This window comes from Diadema antillarum, unplaced genomic scaffold, assembly GCF_040938485.1.
Source record: "Diadema antillarum isolate AM-2024a unplaced genomic scaffold, OU_Dant_1.0 seq00001061_RagTag, whole genome shotgun sequence".
Taxonomy (NCBI): Eukaryota; Metazoa; Echinodermata; class Echinoidea; order Diadematoida; family Diadematidae; genus Diadema; species Diadema antillarum.
In genome coordinates, this window is record NW_027271888.1 from 70,281 (window position 1) to 85,812 (window position 15,532).

At 38.0% G+C, this 15,532-nt stretch overlaps 1 protein-coding gene across 1 annotated transcript; it reads left to right on the forward strand.

Annotated features, from left to right (window-relative positions):
* Positions 1–1,286: 1,286 nt before the first annotated feature.
* Positions 1,287–9,047, forward strand: LOC139743253 (gem-associated protein 2-like). The gene is made up of 6 exons (XM_071653749.1): positions 1,287–1,411; positions 4,146–4,233; positions 5,116–5,262; positions 6,095–6,274; positions 7,593–7,772; positions 8,952–9,047. Exons 1-6 carry the CDS (start codon positions 1,287–1,289, stop codon positions 9,045–9,047), a joined length of 816 nt encoding a protein of 271 aa, XP_071509850.1.
* The last annotated feature ends 6,485 nt before the right edge of the window (positions 9,048–15,532 follow it).

Below are 15,532 nucleotides of genomic sequence, written 5' to 3' on the forward strand. Positions count from 1 at the left end.
TGAATAGTTTCCTAGTTACTGCACTTCTTGTTAATTTTGAACTTCAACAAGACGATAAAGAATTTTCCGATAAAGTACTTGATTTTTGAAAAAATGTGTAAACACATTTACACCACAGTAACACCAGTTGGTGTGGTCCCCTATTAATGCTGGACGGGTGTTATACCATTGAAATTAACACCACCAATATCAAATCAACACCATGCGGTGTCATTATTGAATTAACTCTAGCGCAGTGTCAAAAATATCGCCAGCCACAGTGTCAAATTAACACCACGAAGTGCCAGGTGAACACTTTTTAACACTCTCACAATACATTTTCTACACCTGTGGGAGTGGTCCTCTATTGAAGTTTGATCGGTGTTAGATTTAACACTCATGGTGTTAAATCTAACACCGATGTTTTTACAGTGTAGGAGCACTCAAATATCCGAGTGAGTCGGCCAGTCGAGGTTATGTAATTGATGTAATCCTCAAAATGTTTCTATAAAATTCTTTCTCTGTCTTTTTGAGATATACGTCTGTATATGTATCGTGTGCTGCCATGACTGTAGGCCTATGTAATGACATGTATGAAAGAAAAGGATCGTTACAGAACAACAAACTCGAGTTATATAGGGTAAAAAATGATACTTTTACTGTGGATGAATCAAAATAAAGATACATTGAAATACACGTCTAAATCAATGTTCTCATCTATCCAAAATAGAAATAGGTCTAACATAAAATAAATCTGAATGAATATGTTTGGAGTTTTGACTGCCCATCCGCGAAATTAAATCACTCAAATACCTTTTTGGGCCAGTAATGGCGAATTTGAATGAACGTAGCCGCAAATTTGAAAGACAGGCTCTGCAATAACGAGAGTTTTTGCTAAATTGAATGAACCTTAGATGGACTGACAAAAGTGCAAAATTGACCAGGAGAACCTATGATATTATATCTAATTGCATCAGTTTGAGATGTATGAGATTAGGCTACTGAAAAGAAAAAATAGTTATCAGAATACATCTATATATGTACAGTGGGCATATTCTAATACTATTTTCAAAACACATTATTTATTGTTGCATGTAACGAGTGCAGTTAGGTATAGGTATGATACCGCAGTTTAATAGGTATAGGTATGATACCGCCGGCGGCGACTTGTGTCCAAGGCTCTGTGTACATGTTGATGTGTGTCCAAGTTTTGACCAGCGCCATCTATGGTCGCCAGTTTAGAGGCGAGAGCGAGCACAAACCACAGAACTCTTACACACAAACTTCCGAAAGTATCATGATCCATGATGGACGACTTGATGCCGACCGCGCTCCCCCTGAACGAGAAGGGCAATCAATTCGAAAATATTGAAGATGAAGAAAATCTTGATAGAGCCCCAACAACTGCCGAGGAATATCTTTTACGTGTCAGGTAAACGGGAATATATTTTGTCCGTCTTCAGTACCGACGTCGCGTCGAGTGGAACGTGGACGTGTTTGTAGTTTTAGCGTTGTAGAACGATGATGCAGTCCCACGAACTGTAAATTGTGTTACAATACAAGAATACAAGGTTTGTTGTAGAATCTTAATAAATTTTACTACACCTGCCTACTAACCCTACTACGTACTAGTACTAGGCCTAGGGCCTACACTAAATAGCCATGATAATACGCATCGGCCCTTGTTCTTGTTGTTGTTTTGTGTATGTTTGTATATTTCTTTTGATATTCATATAGACCTATTTGTATCTATGTGTTTTCATATATTCATTGTATGAATTGTTTGATGATTTTATGTCGAATGGAAATAAATTTGAACTTTGAACTTTGATAAGATGAAAGGAGATCACTCAGCTCGTGCTTGCCAATGATATTTTAATAGGAGTCTAGAATCTTGGTCTAGAACCACCTTGGTAATCCACATTCTCGTGTAAATCTAACAAGTTAGGCTTTCTCTCGTCTGTCAAAGGGTGCGTTCATCAACTCCTTTTCTCGGCAGAAACAGCTTTAACAGGTTTTCCAAACAGCTTTCAAGGAATTTTTATGAGTTGATAAACGCAAAGCTGTTTTGAAAGCCCTTTCAGAAAGCCTTTTCAAAAGGGTGCGTTTATCAACTCTCCTTTTCTCAGCAGAAACAATTTTCCAAACAGCTTTCAAGGAATTTTTACGAGTTGATAAATGCAAAGCTGTTTTGAAAGCCCTTTCGGAGAGCCTTTTCGAAAGCCGCAAATTTGTGGCTTCCCAAACAGGTTTCCTAAACAGATTTTCAGAAACCTGTTTGTAAAAGCTTTTTGAAGTTGATAAACGCAAAGCTGTTTTGAAACGGCTTTGTAGTATTGTACTGCAGTTACGAACAATGCACGCCTTATGACCTCTTCTCCTCGGGTCGAATTGCGCAGTGCAGCTGTGCAGTGACAGGCCAGTTATCGTGTTCGCGAAGAGTTGATAAATGCAACTATTTTGGAAGCCGTTTCTAAAGGGCTTTGGAAACGGCTTTTGAAAGCCGTTTAAACAGGGGAAAGTTGATAAACGCAGCCAAAGTTTCATGCCGCCACTCAGAAATATTTGAAGTACAATTTGTATGTGCTAAACTGGAGATGCCTCACAGATAGGAAGACAATTGATTCATGTGGCATTGCATCATGACTCGTCACTCTCAAAGGAAGATATGTCTTTATGATGGTAATTGCTTTTCACTGTCCCTTCTTAGAAAATAAGCGGCACATTAATAGTACAGGGCTTTGGAAAGGGCTTTCGAAAGCCGTTTAAACAGGGGGAAGTTGATAAAGGCAGCCTAAGTTACTTATTAGACTTATTGTAGATACGAATCGATACCTTTGCTTTGGTGGTCACGGATCACGGTGGTGTCAGCAGTGATACTGATGACGATATGAATGAATCAAACTTTAGTGCCTGTGTACCGACTACCGTATCTGACTAGACTATCTGCATCCGTTCAAGTGAAGCAAAGTTGGATAATCTAGATTACAATCTGTAGAAGCTTATTGAAAAATTAATCTGGATTATAGAAGCCTATTCAAAAGTTCACTCATATAATAATCCTTTTATCCCCACCAGTGGTGACCGACTGCATAGTACAGTGTAATTGACAAAGTTGACATTAGTTCATAGATTCTACATGTAGAATTTGCTCTCTAGGGTCGCCCGGTTGCTACGTCCACTTTGCTTGCCATATTTTCTTCTTGTTGCAAGCAACATTTTTCCTTTAACTGCCCTCCCTTCAGATCTTGGTCGTGGGTCGCGTGATCCTCCAAAAATTTGCACTAAGATAGTGGCCAATGTAATCTACAACTTATAGTACACGATTGTATAGTTAGATTTTTCAAATTTTAATTCATGTATTTTTGTATTAATCAATTTATGCAAAAATATTTTTTTTTTAATTTTTTGAATAAAGAAATAAAGCTCCAAGACTTCTTATTTTTGGTGAACATATTCTTTTCAATATCCTCAACAATAATATTGAAGTAAGAATTTGGCTGCATAATTATTTTTTATGTATTTCTCTGTTTTTTTACTTTTTGTTTTTTGTTGTTTTTTTAATCAAAATTTGTCGCAGAAACTTTTTAAAGCATAATTAGGCTAAAATAAATCATCAGCCGTTCAAAGTAAAAATGTTTATTTTTGTATAAATTAATTGCATAAACACAATTTACTTTGGATTTGTAAACAAAATCATGTTTTTGAGCAATTTTTGGGTCCACTGATTTTTTTTTTTCAAAGGGGCATGGCTTCAAAACCGTATGCCCATGAGCGACAAATTTGGTCCCAAAAGTTGCGCAATACTTGAAAGAAAAAAAGTCCTAAAATGTCGCGGCGAGAGCATCACATGTTCTGGAATAGTCGTGCGAAACATCAAGGAGGGGGAGGGCAAAATGCCCTTGTGACTAAACTGGTAGACAGAACAAAGGGGATTGTAAAATGTCATTTTACGGACTCACTGTGAGCTTCTGAAAAGCTCCTCCCCATTTAATTTCCACTGGACTTTGAATGAGATATGGGTATAACAGACATGTAGGGTTAAAACGAGGAAGAACTGGATGAAAAACATTTGACATCTTCTGATATGACTTTCTTACTCTATGTGAGTTTACATATACTTAATTATTAACTATATGTGCATACTTGTTTTGCAAATCCTACAGGTCTGAAGCAAGGAAAACGCCAGATGTTGTGGTGGCGCACTTGAACCGAGATACCTTCAGAAACAAGCAGACAGTTATAGTATCAAATGTGAGTAGTATCTTCCAATGTGCGAGCACTTTTTATTAAAAAGAATGCATACTTCATGGGTTTTCAGCAGGTTTCAGGTCTAAGGTTTTTAGCATGTTGCATTTACACATCATTCATTTTGTATGACATATCTTAAAAATGCAACATTCTTCAATAAAACTTTGCAAAAAATTGCTGACATTCAATGCTGACATTATCCAGCAAGATGTGACTGACATGGGCCCCATTTTATCAAGAGATATAATCAATTGTAAATTCCCTTACCACACAGGGTGCCATAGACTTATGATAGAAATCAACTGTTTAATCAATTATAACTCTTCGTGAAACAGGGCCATGCTTTATAGACACAAATATATTCTATTTCAAGGAAACCTGGAATGTCACTATCCACCATTCTACTGGAATACTGTAAGTGGCCCATAGTTGCATGATTTATCAGACTATTGTCATTTTTTGTTAGTTTGTGTGATACAACAATTCTCACACTACTTGTCTATAAAAATACATAGGGCATCAATTGAAAATATCTACCACAACACATCTTCACCTCTCTGGATAATCTTTCATATCAATGGCCCACGACAAAAGTTTATGTAAGATGATGTATCACATTTTCAGCTTTGATAGAGCGTACACTCTATTGCTTCTGTTTTAGTTTTATAACAAGATGTATTGTGTGTATTACTTTTGCAGTAGATAGAAGTTGTACCTTCTTTTTTGTTCATTTCCGTTATAAAAAGACTTGCTTTCTGTTTATCTTTCAAGGATTTTCATACGACTCAGGGAAGCAAAAGTAGGAGCACATGAATTATATCTTTTCATTCTCTTCCATTCCTATCTCAATGCTGTAATTCTTTTCTTTTTCTGTGTATATTCCAGTCCACTGGGTTCACTCCCGCCCCAAGGGGCTATGCACCCACCTTGGATTGGCAGCGTCAGCAGGCAGCAGCTTTCTCAGAGCTGAGACAGAGACTTGTGCGAGTAGAGGCCAGGATTGCAGCAGAGAAGAGAGAGAAAGTTGTCTTGGTGAGATCCTGTTGTTGATTTAGTATTCCATTTGCAAGATCAGCACTGTTTTATTTTGTTTTGTTTTGTTTTGTTTTGTTTTTGTTTTTTCGGGGGGTATCATTGTGCCTTCTTGTTGGTTTGAATGAAAAGCTACCAGTAATCCAGACCTCTCCACCATTCTGAATTTTGGAGGAAAGAATCTGAATTTTTTATTGTTCCCAGCTCATGTTTCAGTAGGAGTTTTCCATTTTTATGCCTCCGCCACAAAGTGTCGCCGGAGGCATTATTCTTGATAATTTTACTACACACACAGGGTGGAAATGCTCTTTCTTTCCTACTATTGAGCCAAATCATCTTGATTTTTTTCAGTCAAAAAAGTCGAGAGGTCTGAGTTATCTGTGTTTTGAGCAGGTTTTTTTTTTTTTTTTTTTTTTTCAGGCAGTTGGCAGGTAGTTCTACTTGATTATTTGTAAAGTCAGTTGCTGTGTAAAGAATTACAGATATCAGAAAGGAAGTGTTAAAAAGCAAACAAATATACAAACAAACATTACCTTCATTTGGCATATTGTTAAGCCGAGCATATATACATTATGTCCACATGAGATGTCACTTTTCTTGTCTGTTTGACTAATAAAATTGTTGTAGGTTGCTATAGTTTTACTTTGAGCTTTTTTTTTTAATTCCCGTCAAAATGTAATGGTAAAGTGTTATCATTTCAAGCTTCCACCAGACATACAGTGAAGCTTACACCTCCAGCTAATTAGTGTTTCTATTGCTATGCTTGGGAATCTTTGCAGGATAGGGGTAGATGACATTTTTTAGTACAATTTCCATTTCCATTTCCACTCAGCCCAGGTACAAAGACGAGGACTCTTGGTGCCAGTTCTGCCTCGGACGGGCGTTTCTCGACAGGCTGCGAAAGAAACAAGGGAGGCCGCCCGTCAACGATGAAGACGAGAACATCTGTGACCTCATCACGCTGAGTACACCGGTGCCACCACTTATCACTATCATTAGCTCCTTGGATCAGGTAGACACATTTGTGTTCCATTATTATAGATTTTTTTAAATTAAAAAAAAAATTTGATGGGGGTTGGGGGAATAACAAAGCCATCTATGTTTGTGTCGATTAAAAGATGACTTGAAATAAAATGGGAATTACTTGCACTAATACAGCTGTATCTCCTTTTGTGTACTCTTTATGTACAGTATGCAGTATGTGCAATTGATGAACATTTCTGTTTGATGTGGAAAAGGGTGAAATGAAAAAAAAAATACTGTTAAGAGGGTCTTCTGAGATATATTTAGTCTGTAATGTGGTGATTAAAATTGACCTTAATTGTTAAAGCATGATTTTTATGACATTCACGACATTGTGTGACGTCATGATGACTTTGTCACAGTAGTTTCTCAAATTAGTGTTTGTCTACTCAGGCCAACTCTCCATTTTTTTTTCCATTTTCCATCAATATCATGTTTAGGTTACACATACATGTACTGTACGAGCTGAAATTTTCGCGTACAGATATTTTTGCGAATTGCTACTTGGAGGACATTTTCGCATGTTGTTAATTTCGCGGTTGCGAGGGTCTAACTGAACTGAGTTATTCGCACGTTGTTATTTTCGGGGTTCAAAGGCGATTTGCGAAATTCGCGAAAATAAAACCAAATAAAATTTCAGCTCGTACAATATGTACACATATGATGGCTGGATATCAGTGTAATAGAGGTTTTAAGTAGATTTTACTGTGTTACCGATAGTAATTTAGTTAGATCAATATCTTCAGCAAATGCGATTAGTGATTTAAAAAAAATAATAATAATGAGAGGGCAGCCCAGTCCTTCATGTAACATTTTAAATGCTGAGAGGAATTCAATCCTTGCCATCAGAGTTGTATAGAGGTTTTCTTTGTGTTTTTATCTAATTGTATTTTTAAGTACATATAGTTATTATCATTTCTTGATAGGCTGTAACAGCACCTAATTCAAACATTCAAGCTCTCAGTTTTATATGCAGAAGAAGTATGTCAAATGGAGTACTTTTTAAAGACCGTTTGAATGAAAATGGAGTTTTGGAATTAGTTTCTCCTGCACTTGCATACATTGTTAATTCAGGGCCCTGTTGCATAAGAGTCGAGATTAAACATAAGTCAGAAAATCAAACATACAACTGTAAGTCTCTAAATACTCCATTCTGATTGGCTGACACCAGACTTATGTTTGATTTTCTGACTTATGCTCAATTGCATATCTTTATGCAACAGGGCCCAGAGATAGTTTCTAAGCTTGCATGTACACCATCATTTTCTTCGTGACTTTCTTCACTCTGTGGGTACTGCATTCGCCAGGCTATGGTGCAGAAGCTACTGGAGTACCACGTGGAGTGGTTAGAGACAGTGGGATTTTCCATCGCCCAGGGCTGTTGGCTGTTTGCCCTGCTGTCCTGCCTCGAGAAGCCCTTGCTGGCTGACTCTACAGCAACCATTCGAACACTCTCAAGGCACTGTGCAACACTGCGTGCTGTCTTGGTAAGTACAGAAATGCATATTTTACGTTTGCAAGTGCATGATGCTGCGAACCCACTTTTTTCTTCGATATACAGTATATTCTTTTGGAAATCGAAGTATGAAAATGCAATGAAAATGCAAGAGTACTGTACGTTTTTACTGAAAAAAGGAAAGAAAATGTGTCTCGAGGCATATCCTATAAAAGTTGGTTCTTTGTAATATTGTAAGGTAGAGTCTTCTATAGGTACATGTCCCTTTATTCACATGTTTGTCATGAAACGCTGCAATGGTAGCAGGACCATACAGTCATATTCATTACTTCGTCAATTTGTGCTTGTGAGCCTTCTTATAGCCTACTGTATACGCTATAATTTTCGCGTACATAAATTTTCGCAAATTGCCGCTGTCACACATTTTCGCAAGTGGTTAAATTCGCGATTGGGGGACCAGAGAAAATATGAAGTGGCAGAGAAAGTGTGAATTTTCAACTTACTAGCAATACTAGTTATACACTGCATGAAAAAAACTTACCAAACTCTGCGAACTAGTAAGTTAGAATTCAACATTTTTGAAGTGGTTAAGTCCATCGCGCTAGATTTCTGACGAGTGGCCCCCTTGCGATAATGGATTGGCTCTCTACAGTATTCGTAAGTAGATGTGGACGTGCGTAAAACAATCTTAGCCAGTATGGTCTGTTCGGTAAGCCGTGACGTGGTATACAAGTACTGAAATGTTCGTATCATCAAGGCAAGGGATTCATTTTGGAAGGTAATATTTTCGCGTGTTGTTAATTTCGCGAATAGCTCCCGACTCGCAAAATTCGCGAAGATAAAACCCCCGCGAAATATATAGCGTATACAGTATACCTCCTCTACCCACCTTAATATCTTGCAGATCAGATTTCACATGGTTTCTGCAGAATTGTCTCCACTAGTCTATAAAGTGTACACTATTGGGGCAAAATCTCCCGCTAATTAAAAAGGGGACTTCTCTATGTCTATTTGGGCTACACAGAAGTTTACCCAATCCTTTTCCAATAAAGGATGTTAAACAATATTAGGCCAGAAACTTATTGAGTGAACAGTAAACATGAGACATTCTGTACAAGAGAGCACTAGGGAGGGGCTGAATCTTTTAAGTCCCATTTTATTTTTCACTTTCATCCCCATCATCATCACTGTTTCCCCCAAACCGTCGCAGGAGTCCACCAACGATGACAACCTGCCGCCACTCAATCTCCTGATCAGCATCATCGCCAGGTACTTTGACCAGACCGATCTGGCCGACAATGGCTGATGGATACACACCCAGTGTACATGCTGGATGGAGACTGCAAACCGACAGCTGTGATTTCATGCACGAGCATGATAAACAGCTCTGCCTGTGAAAGAGCATTCTGAGCAAAATTAATTGTATAGATTCCTCGAACAGAGTTTGGAGGATACTATAGATTTGGCCTCATCACACCGCCACCGCCACCAACGCATCCGCCGCAGATTTTGTTACGAGCATATTAGCCGCAGTTCTTCTTGGATCATCTTCAAATTTGGCATGAAGGTGTATTATTGTAAATGAAGGAGCCTTTCATTTTTGATAATGCCACCCTCGCTTGTTCCGTCTTTACACACAAAAAGCAAAAAGATATGTTTTTCAGGGTCTGCTTGTTTGTGTGATATGGGCCATGTTTCTTGACCGATTTTTTTTTTCTTTCAAATTTGGCATGTGAATGTATTTATGATAGTTGAGTCTGGACACCTATAGCTACAAAATGTATTGGTAATGCTGCCCCCACTGTTCCACCTTTTACAGTGTCAAAAGTCACCCTCATCAAGTCAAACTTTGCAACCTGCGAATGCTTATTTATTCAATAGCTTGATTATTACTTAACAGATTTTATTCAGACTTGCTAAGGAAGTATATGGGTGGTTATTCTGTGTGTTGGACACATGTGATGACAATGCCCTCAGTGTTCCAACTTGGATGCCATGTCACATTTTTGCATATGCTCTATCAGCCATATTTCTTGTGGGATCTTATTCAAACTTACTATGGGGGTTTGTGGGAGGTTATTCTAGGTTAAAAAAAGTCTCAGTGACAGCACCCTCATTGTTCCAACTTTTATAGGATTACATATGTTTCTCGTATTTTCTATAGCCTACCAGTCTCATTTCTCATCGGATTTTATTCAGACTTGCTAAGGCGGTGTATGGATGGTCATGTAGGACACAACAGTCTGTGGTGATAGCGCCCTCAGTGTTCCAACTTGGATGCCATGTCACATTTCTTGATGGATTTTATTCATACTTGCTATGAAGGTTTATGGGGATTTATTCTCGGTAACAAACGTTTTTGTTGACAGTGCCCTTATTGTCCCGCCTTTTACAGGATCACACATCATATTTCTTGTATGTCCTATACCAGCCTTATTTTGAGTCAGATTCCATTGTATCCTGGGACAGTTGTATTGCATTGTACAACATTTTGGCCTAAAATGTCATCTAGATGGGGTATAGGGGACAGGTTCGGGGGATACGTGTGCTCAAATGGGTTCCTTGTCCGAGTGCTCTAGTTTCATTTGAGATTCAAATGTGTACAAAAGGGATGCAGACCCCGCTGCCCTTACATGCATGCAGACACACAGTACTCACAGATGCACAGACCTGCACCAAAGTTCAGTTTACTGTACACTGTAAAAACACAAGTTATTGCAGCCTGGAATTTACATGGAATAAAATTTTCTTGAATTATAGCTGAAAATCTTTTTTTGCGGCATGAATTATTTTTTTTTCAAACTGCTCCTGACACTCAATGCAAAGTGTTTAGACAAGAACTTTACACAAGCATTTTAATTTTGCAGATCTTGGCTCCTCAGAAAATTCACAAGAATTTTGCTTTTTCAGTCTTTCTAGATCTCCTCACTGTCCCACTCTTATTTCTCATCTGGTTTCACTCCTTTCTCCTCTGACCCAACTCTCAGTCAGTTAACAGTTGGTTTGTACAGCTTGTATTTGCCTGAGGATAATTTCAGCCTTGTACAAGGAATTTAGAGTCGAGGTATAGCTTCTCAAATGGAAGATTTTCTTCAAGAAGTTAACCTTTGTGAATTTCCCTCTAAGAAAAAAAAAAATGCCCTGGTATCCTTTCATTTAACCCTAACTAGGCCTCCAAGGCCCCCCCCCCCCCCCCCTCCGTCGACGTTCGATGTATCGTTACCGCAAAAAGCTATCGCCGCGACGTTTCATGACTCTTTTCTTTCCATTCTCCCGCATCTTTTGACACCAAATTTGCGATGCACAGGCATAAATATGTATGTGCATGTCACAGCAAAAATTACTCAAAAACGTGAATTTGTGTACAATTTCAATGCAAACTGTGCTTACAGGCAATTTTCATAAAAGCATGATTATTTTGGGGTTTTATCGATTAAAATCAATTAATAACATTTTCTTGTTCGGAACAATGTCGCGGACAAATTTCATGGTAAAAACAATGTTACATAAGAAATTCAAAAAATGATAAAATGCTTATTCAAAGAAATTTTTTCTGATAGCACAATTTTTTCTCTTACATTTGCTAAGGACACTGAAAAAAATATTTATGCAAAAAATGTGCCTGCTTTGAGCTTTATTTAGTGATTTATACCAAATTGTCTGATTTCATGCATCATTATGCATAAATTAGCATAATTTAGCATAAATCATAATTTTTAAAGAAATTAACTTCATAGTACTTTAGATTATGTCATAGGCAATGTGTGTGTCAATTTTTGTCGCGATCGTGCGGACGACGGCCGAGATCTGGAGGGGGGCCTGGGAGGCCCCCCGGCTTTATCATCTACCTAAATAGTCCGGCCTAGTTAGGGTTAAATCTTCCATTCTTTTAGCTATTTTTGTTTCTTTAGAATGTGTTTTCTTCAAGGCCAATCATGCAGTTTCACCCCTTCCCCCTCACACATGTACTTGGATCATATGTTTGCAGCATGATGATAATATGACAATGCTCTTTATATAGATGTGTTTGGGAGGTAAGAAAGTTTGTGCCAGATTCTTGCAAAAGCATCTGCTGCAAAATCCTGTGTGTGAATATGAACACAATTTGTGACTGCGTTTAAATGTAACGAAAATTACATGTACTTGTACACACAGTTTCTATTCAAAGAAAACACAGTATTTGTCATAAAAGCAGAAAGTGCTGTATTGTGGTTGCATTTACAGGAGTGTTGAAAACTGTGTGTGTGTGTATGTGTACCTTGTTGCTCTGAAAGCTATATACATGTATACAGGGAAATAAGGTGCTTGTGAACGATGAAATGTCCTCAATGTATTGGCTATCTCAGTTTAAATTTTTATATCTGATATAAAAACAAGAGAATATGTTGTATGAAAGGGCTGGGACATATTAAATTAATACACTTGTATATTACCTTTTTACACCAGGTATCTCGCTATATCCGACCTTGTTTTGAGGTGACACTATGTTGGGATCTGTTTGTTTTGTTAGTTTGTCGCATACTCCTCAATACTTCATTGGAACCAACAGCACATGGAACATGAGTGATGAGTTAAAAGATATTCTTTCATTTAATTGCAATCAGACTTTCTTGGACTATTTTGCACAAGTGTCGTGTACATGATCACCCAACTATATTTGACAACTAACTGGTAAATAAGTGATGTATGCACACCAAAAAAAAAAGGCATATACTCGTGAAACAAAGATCATCAATGTATTGTCTTGTACTGTATAAGCTGTTATTTTTGCATACCGATATTTTCTCGAACGAGGTCATCGACATTTTCGCGAGATGTTGTTTTCGCGAATTGACACCGAGGCTATTGTAAATGCACTATTACCCTAGTGCATGGTGACATCTTAATGTGTTGTTGGATTCATGGTCCAACTGTGATTCGCGAAATTTGTGAAAAAAAATTAAACCCTTGCACAAATAACAGCTTATACAATACCACATCTGAAAATTTAGTCAGCACACAACTCATATATGGTAATCAAGCAAGAATTTAGAAATAAAATCATAAAATAGTAGAAAAGGTGATACAATTGTATTACATTCAATGTAGAAATTTTCCTGCACTGTGCACCAAAACTGGCACAAAAATACAGACATGCCGTTCTTGTTCCTGTTTGTCATAGTAACAATATGTTATATTTTCATTCTGCAGAATATAAACACACAAAATTCATCTTTGCCCACTTAGTGCAAAAAAAAAATAAAAAAAATCACTTTTACAGTACCTCATTCTCCAAGCTAAACTTTATCGGTCAATCAAATGCAATGTTGAATGGGACTGATGGTAAAAATTGACCCTTGCTTCAGCATCAAACACTGACAATGACTGGCTGTAATGTCAGGATTTTCCTTTCGTTGTACAGTATGGTACTGTAATTTCTGCTCTCAACACACACACAATAGTGATAATGAATGAGTTGGAAGCCATTCTGGGTTGTAATCAATGACATACAGTACAATGCTACAGTGTCCATAGATATCGACAATGAATACCTTGCAATGGACAGGTTTTTTTTTTTATACTGTCAAGCAGCTGGAAGCCTTGAAGATGTGAAGTATATACAATTTGTAATCTTTCCCCCAAAACAGAACATTTGCCAGCTGGAGAAAGATTGTGGCATTCGGGTGCTGTTCATTATTCCGAAGGTTCGATATTCCGAAGGTTCGTTATTCCGAAGGGTCGCTAATCCAAAACACGCAAATTCCCTATACCTACAGGTTCGTAAATCCGAAAATGAAAAAGAGTTCGTTAATCCAAAAATTTGTGGCGTTATTCCGAAGATTGGTTAATCTGAAAATGACATTCGGAACAATGAACCTTCAGAATAACGAATCTTAGGAATAAAGAGCCTTCGGAATAACAAGCTGTAACCGTGGCATTCATTCTTCAAATTCTTCAGTTTATACCATATTACTATGAAGTTTTTACACCGCTTCTGTAATTTTTGTTTCAAGTGGATATTCAGTGTCCCCATCACATCACACCCATAATGATTTTTACCTCAAATTGAATTTTAAGTTCTTATTAAACTGCAGCATATAAAAATTAATGAGATACACAGATTTTGTTGTTAAAATATCAAGAAGACACTAAGTATCCAGTTTACTATGGATTTTAGCCGGTTACATTAAAACAAGAGACCAAGGGGTCCAGCATTCATCCGAGTATGGCAAGTCCTCCTTCCATGAATTCTTGTAGACTTTTATCTATGAACATTGCAAGCTGGGGGGGGGGGGGGGGGGGACTTTGAGGGCCTCCACAGAGGCATGGTGTCTATTTGTACATCCTATCACACTAGCAATTATACCTGCCAAGTTTGTAGAAGTTTGATCAAAATGTGAAAACTGACCGCTAATTTCATAGTCCTGGCCCCACCCCTGGACCTGCAATTTGCAAACTTGAAGGTCATTCATAATAACATATTCCCTGAAGAGTAATTTCAGTTGTGTTTTCAAGTAGAAGATGAAAGTGTAACATTTGGGTCCCAATTTGGTCCCCTGCCCCCCCCCCCAAAAAAAAAGAAAAGTAAGCAGCCTAAGATCTGCTGTGAATAAACTTCAAACTACAGTCACCTGTCCATGTACTTGCTCATAGCACTAACATAGCTCCATCCCTTCTGGTTCTACTGAAGACTTACACAGAGACTCCAACTCTCCCGTTTTCGACGGGAGATCTCCCGCCGAAAGCCCATTTTTGCAAAATCTCCCGTTCTCCCGTTTGAGATTTGATTTCTCCCGCCCTGGCTCTGTGTCTCCCGGTGGAAAGGATTTCTTACTTATTGCTATCGTATGTTGAAAAAAATAAGCCTTAGGTACATGTAGCACCAGAGAACATCTAGAACCATAGGAACTTCGCGCTTCGCACACATCAACTTGGAGTCTCCCGTTTGCTAGGGGTTTTGGGCGGGAGAATCTCCAGATCAGAAGGTGCTTGGGGTTGGAGTCTCTGCTTACAGACCCCCCCCCCCCCCCCCCCCCCCCCCCCATGGCAGAGGCACCAAGGGTTATGGTGCATAAGAACATATGGAGATTCTTTCACCTTACCTGCCAAGTTTGATGAAAATCCATCATGGGTTTTTCAAATAAGCTGAAAATGTAAACAGCTTAATTAAGGAATATGCACAACACACAACGCATAACAGATACCAGACAATGAATGACTGCAATAGCTCTTCCGAACCATTGGCTCAGATTAGCCGAAAAAGTGTTCAAGCACAGCTTGAAATCTTATCAAATTCATTCTGCATAACCGAGATATAGCAAACACAAAACACTATTAAAGCTGAACACTATAATATGAGGAAATGCGCACTTGGGAATGCAAAAATGGCCTGCAATGGCCTCCATTAAATGGCACGTAGTGCGGCTACACATTATATGATTAGTACAAAGGCATATGATGGACTCTTGAGTTGCAAGCAAAAAGCATACATACATGTATAAACATAGAATGAAATTGAAATTAGTGAAGATCCAGTTCTAGCAATGCCACATGTTTACAGTATTCCTGTGTCAGTTTTTACTACATACCACATTAGTAGCATGACTTAATATTGTACAAAATTCTGAATAGCAAACGGATCGCACTCTGTGTATCATACTCAAAACAAAACATATACAAACAAAGAACTTGTATCATTCCTTACATCAAATTTTTGCTCCTGATAACTTGCAGTATTAATTTCTTTTCTTCTTTTTTGTTTGCTTTGAGCAAATATTACCTGCAATTACTGTCATGTCATTAGTAATGGTA

Excerpts from the sequence above, each read along its gene's own strand:
- LOC139743253 (XM_071653749.1), top strand. The coding sequence starts at position 1,287 with ATGGACGACTTGATGCCGACCGCGCTCCCCCTGAACGAGAAGGGCAAT. Across the intron at positions 4,234-5,115 it reads AGACAGTTATAGTATCAAAT|TCCACTGGGTTCACTCCCGC; the intron begins GTGAGTAGTATC and ends TGTATATTCCAG. Across the intron at positions 7,773-8,951 it reads CAACACTGCGTGCTGTCTTG|GAGTCCACCAACGATGACAA; the intron begins GTAAGTACAGAA and ends AAACCGTCGCAG.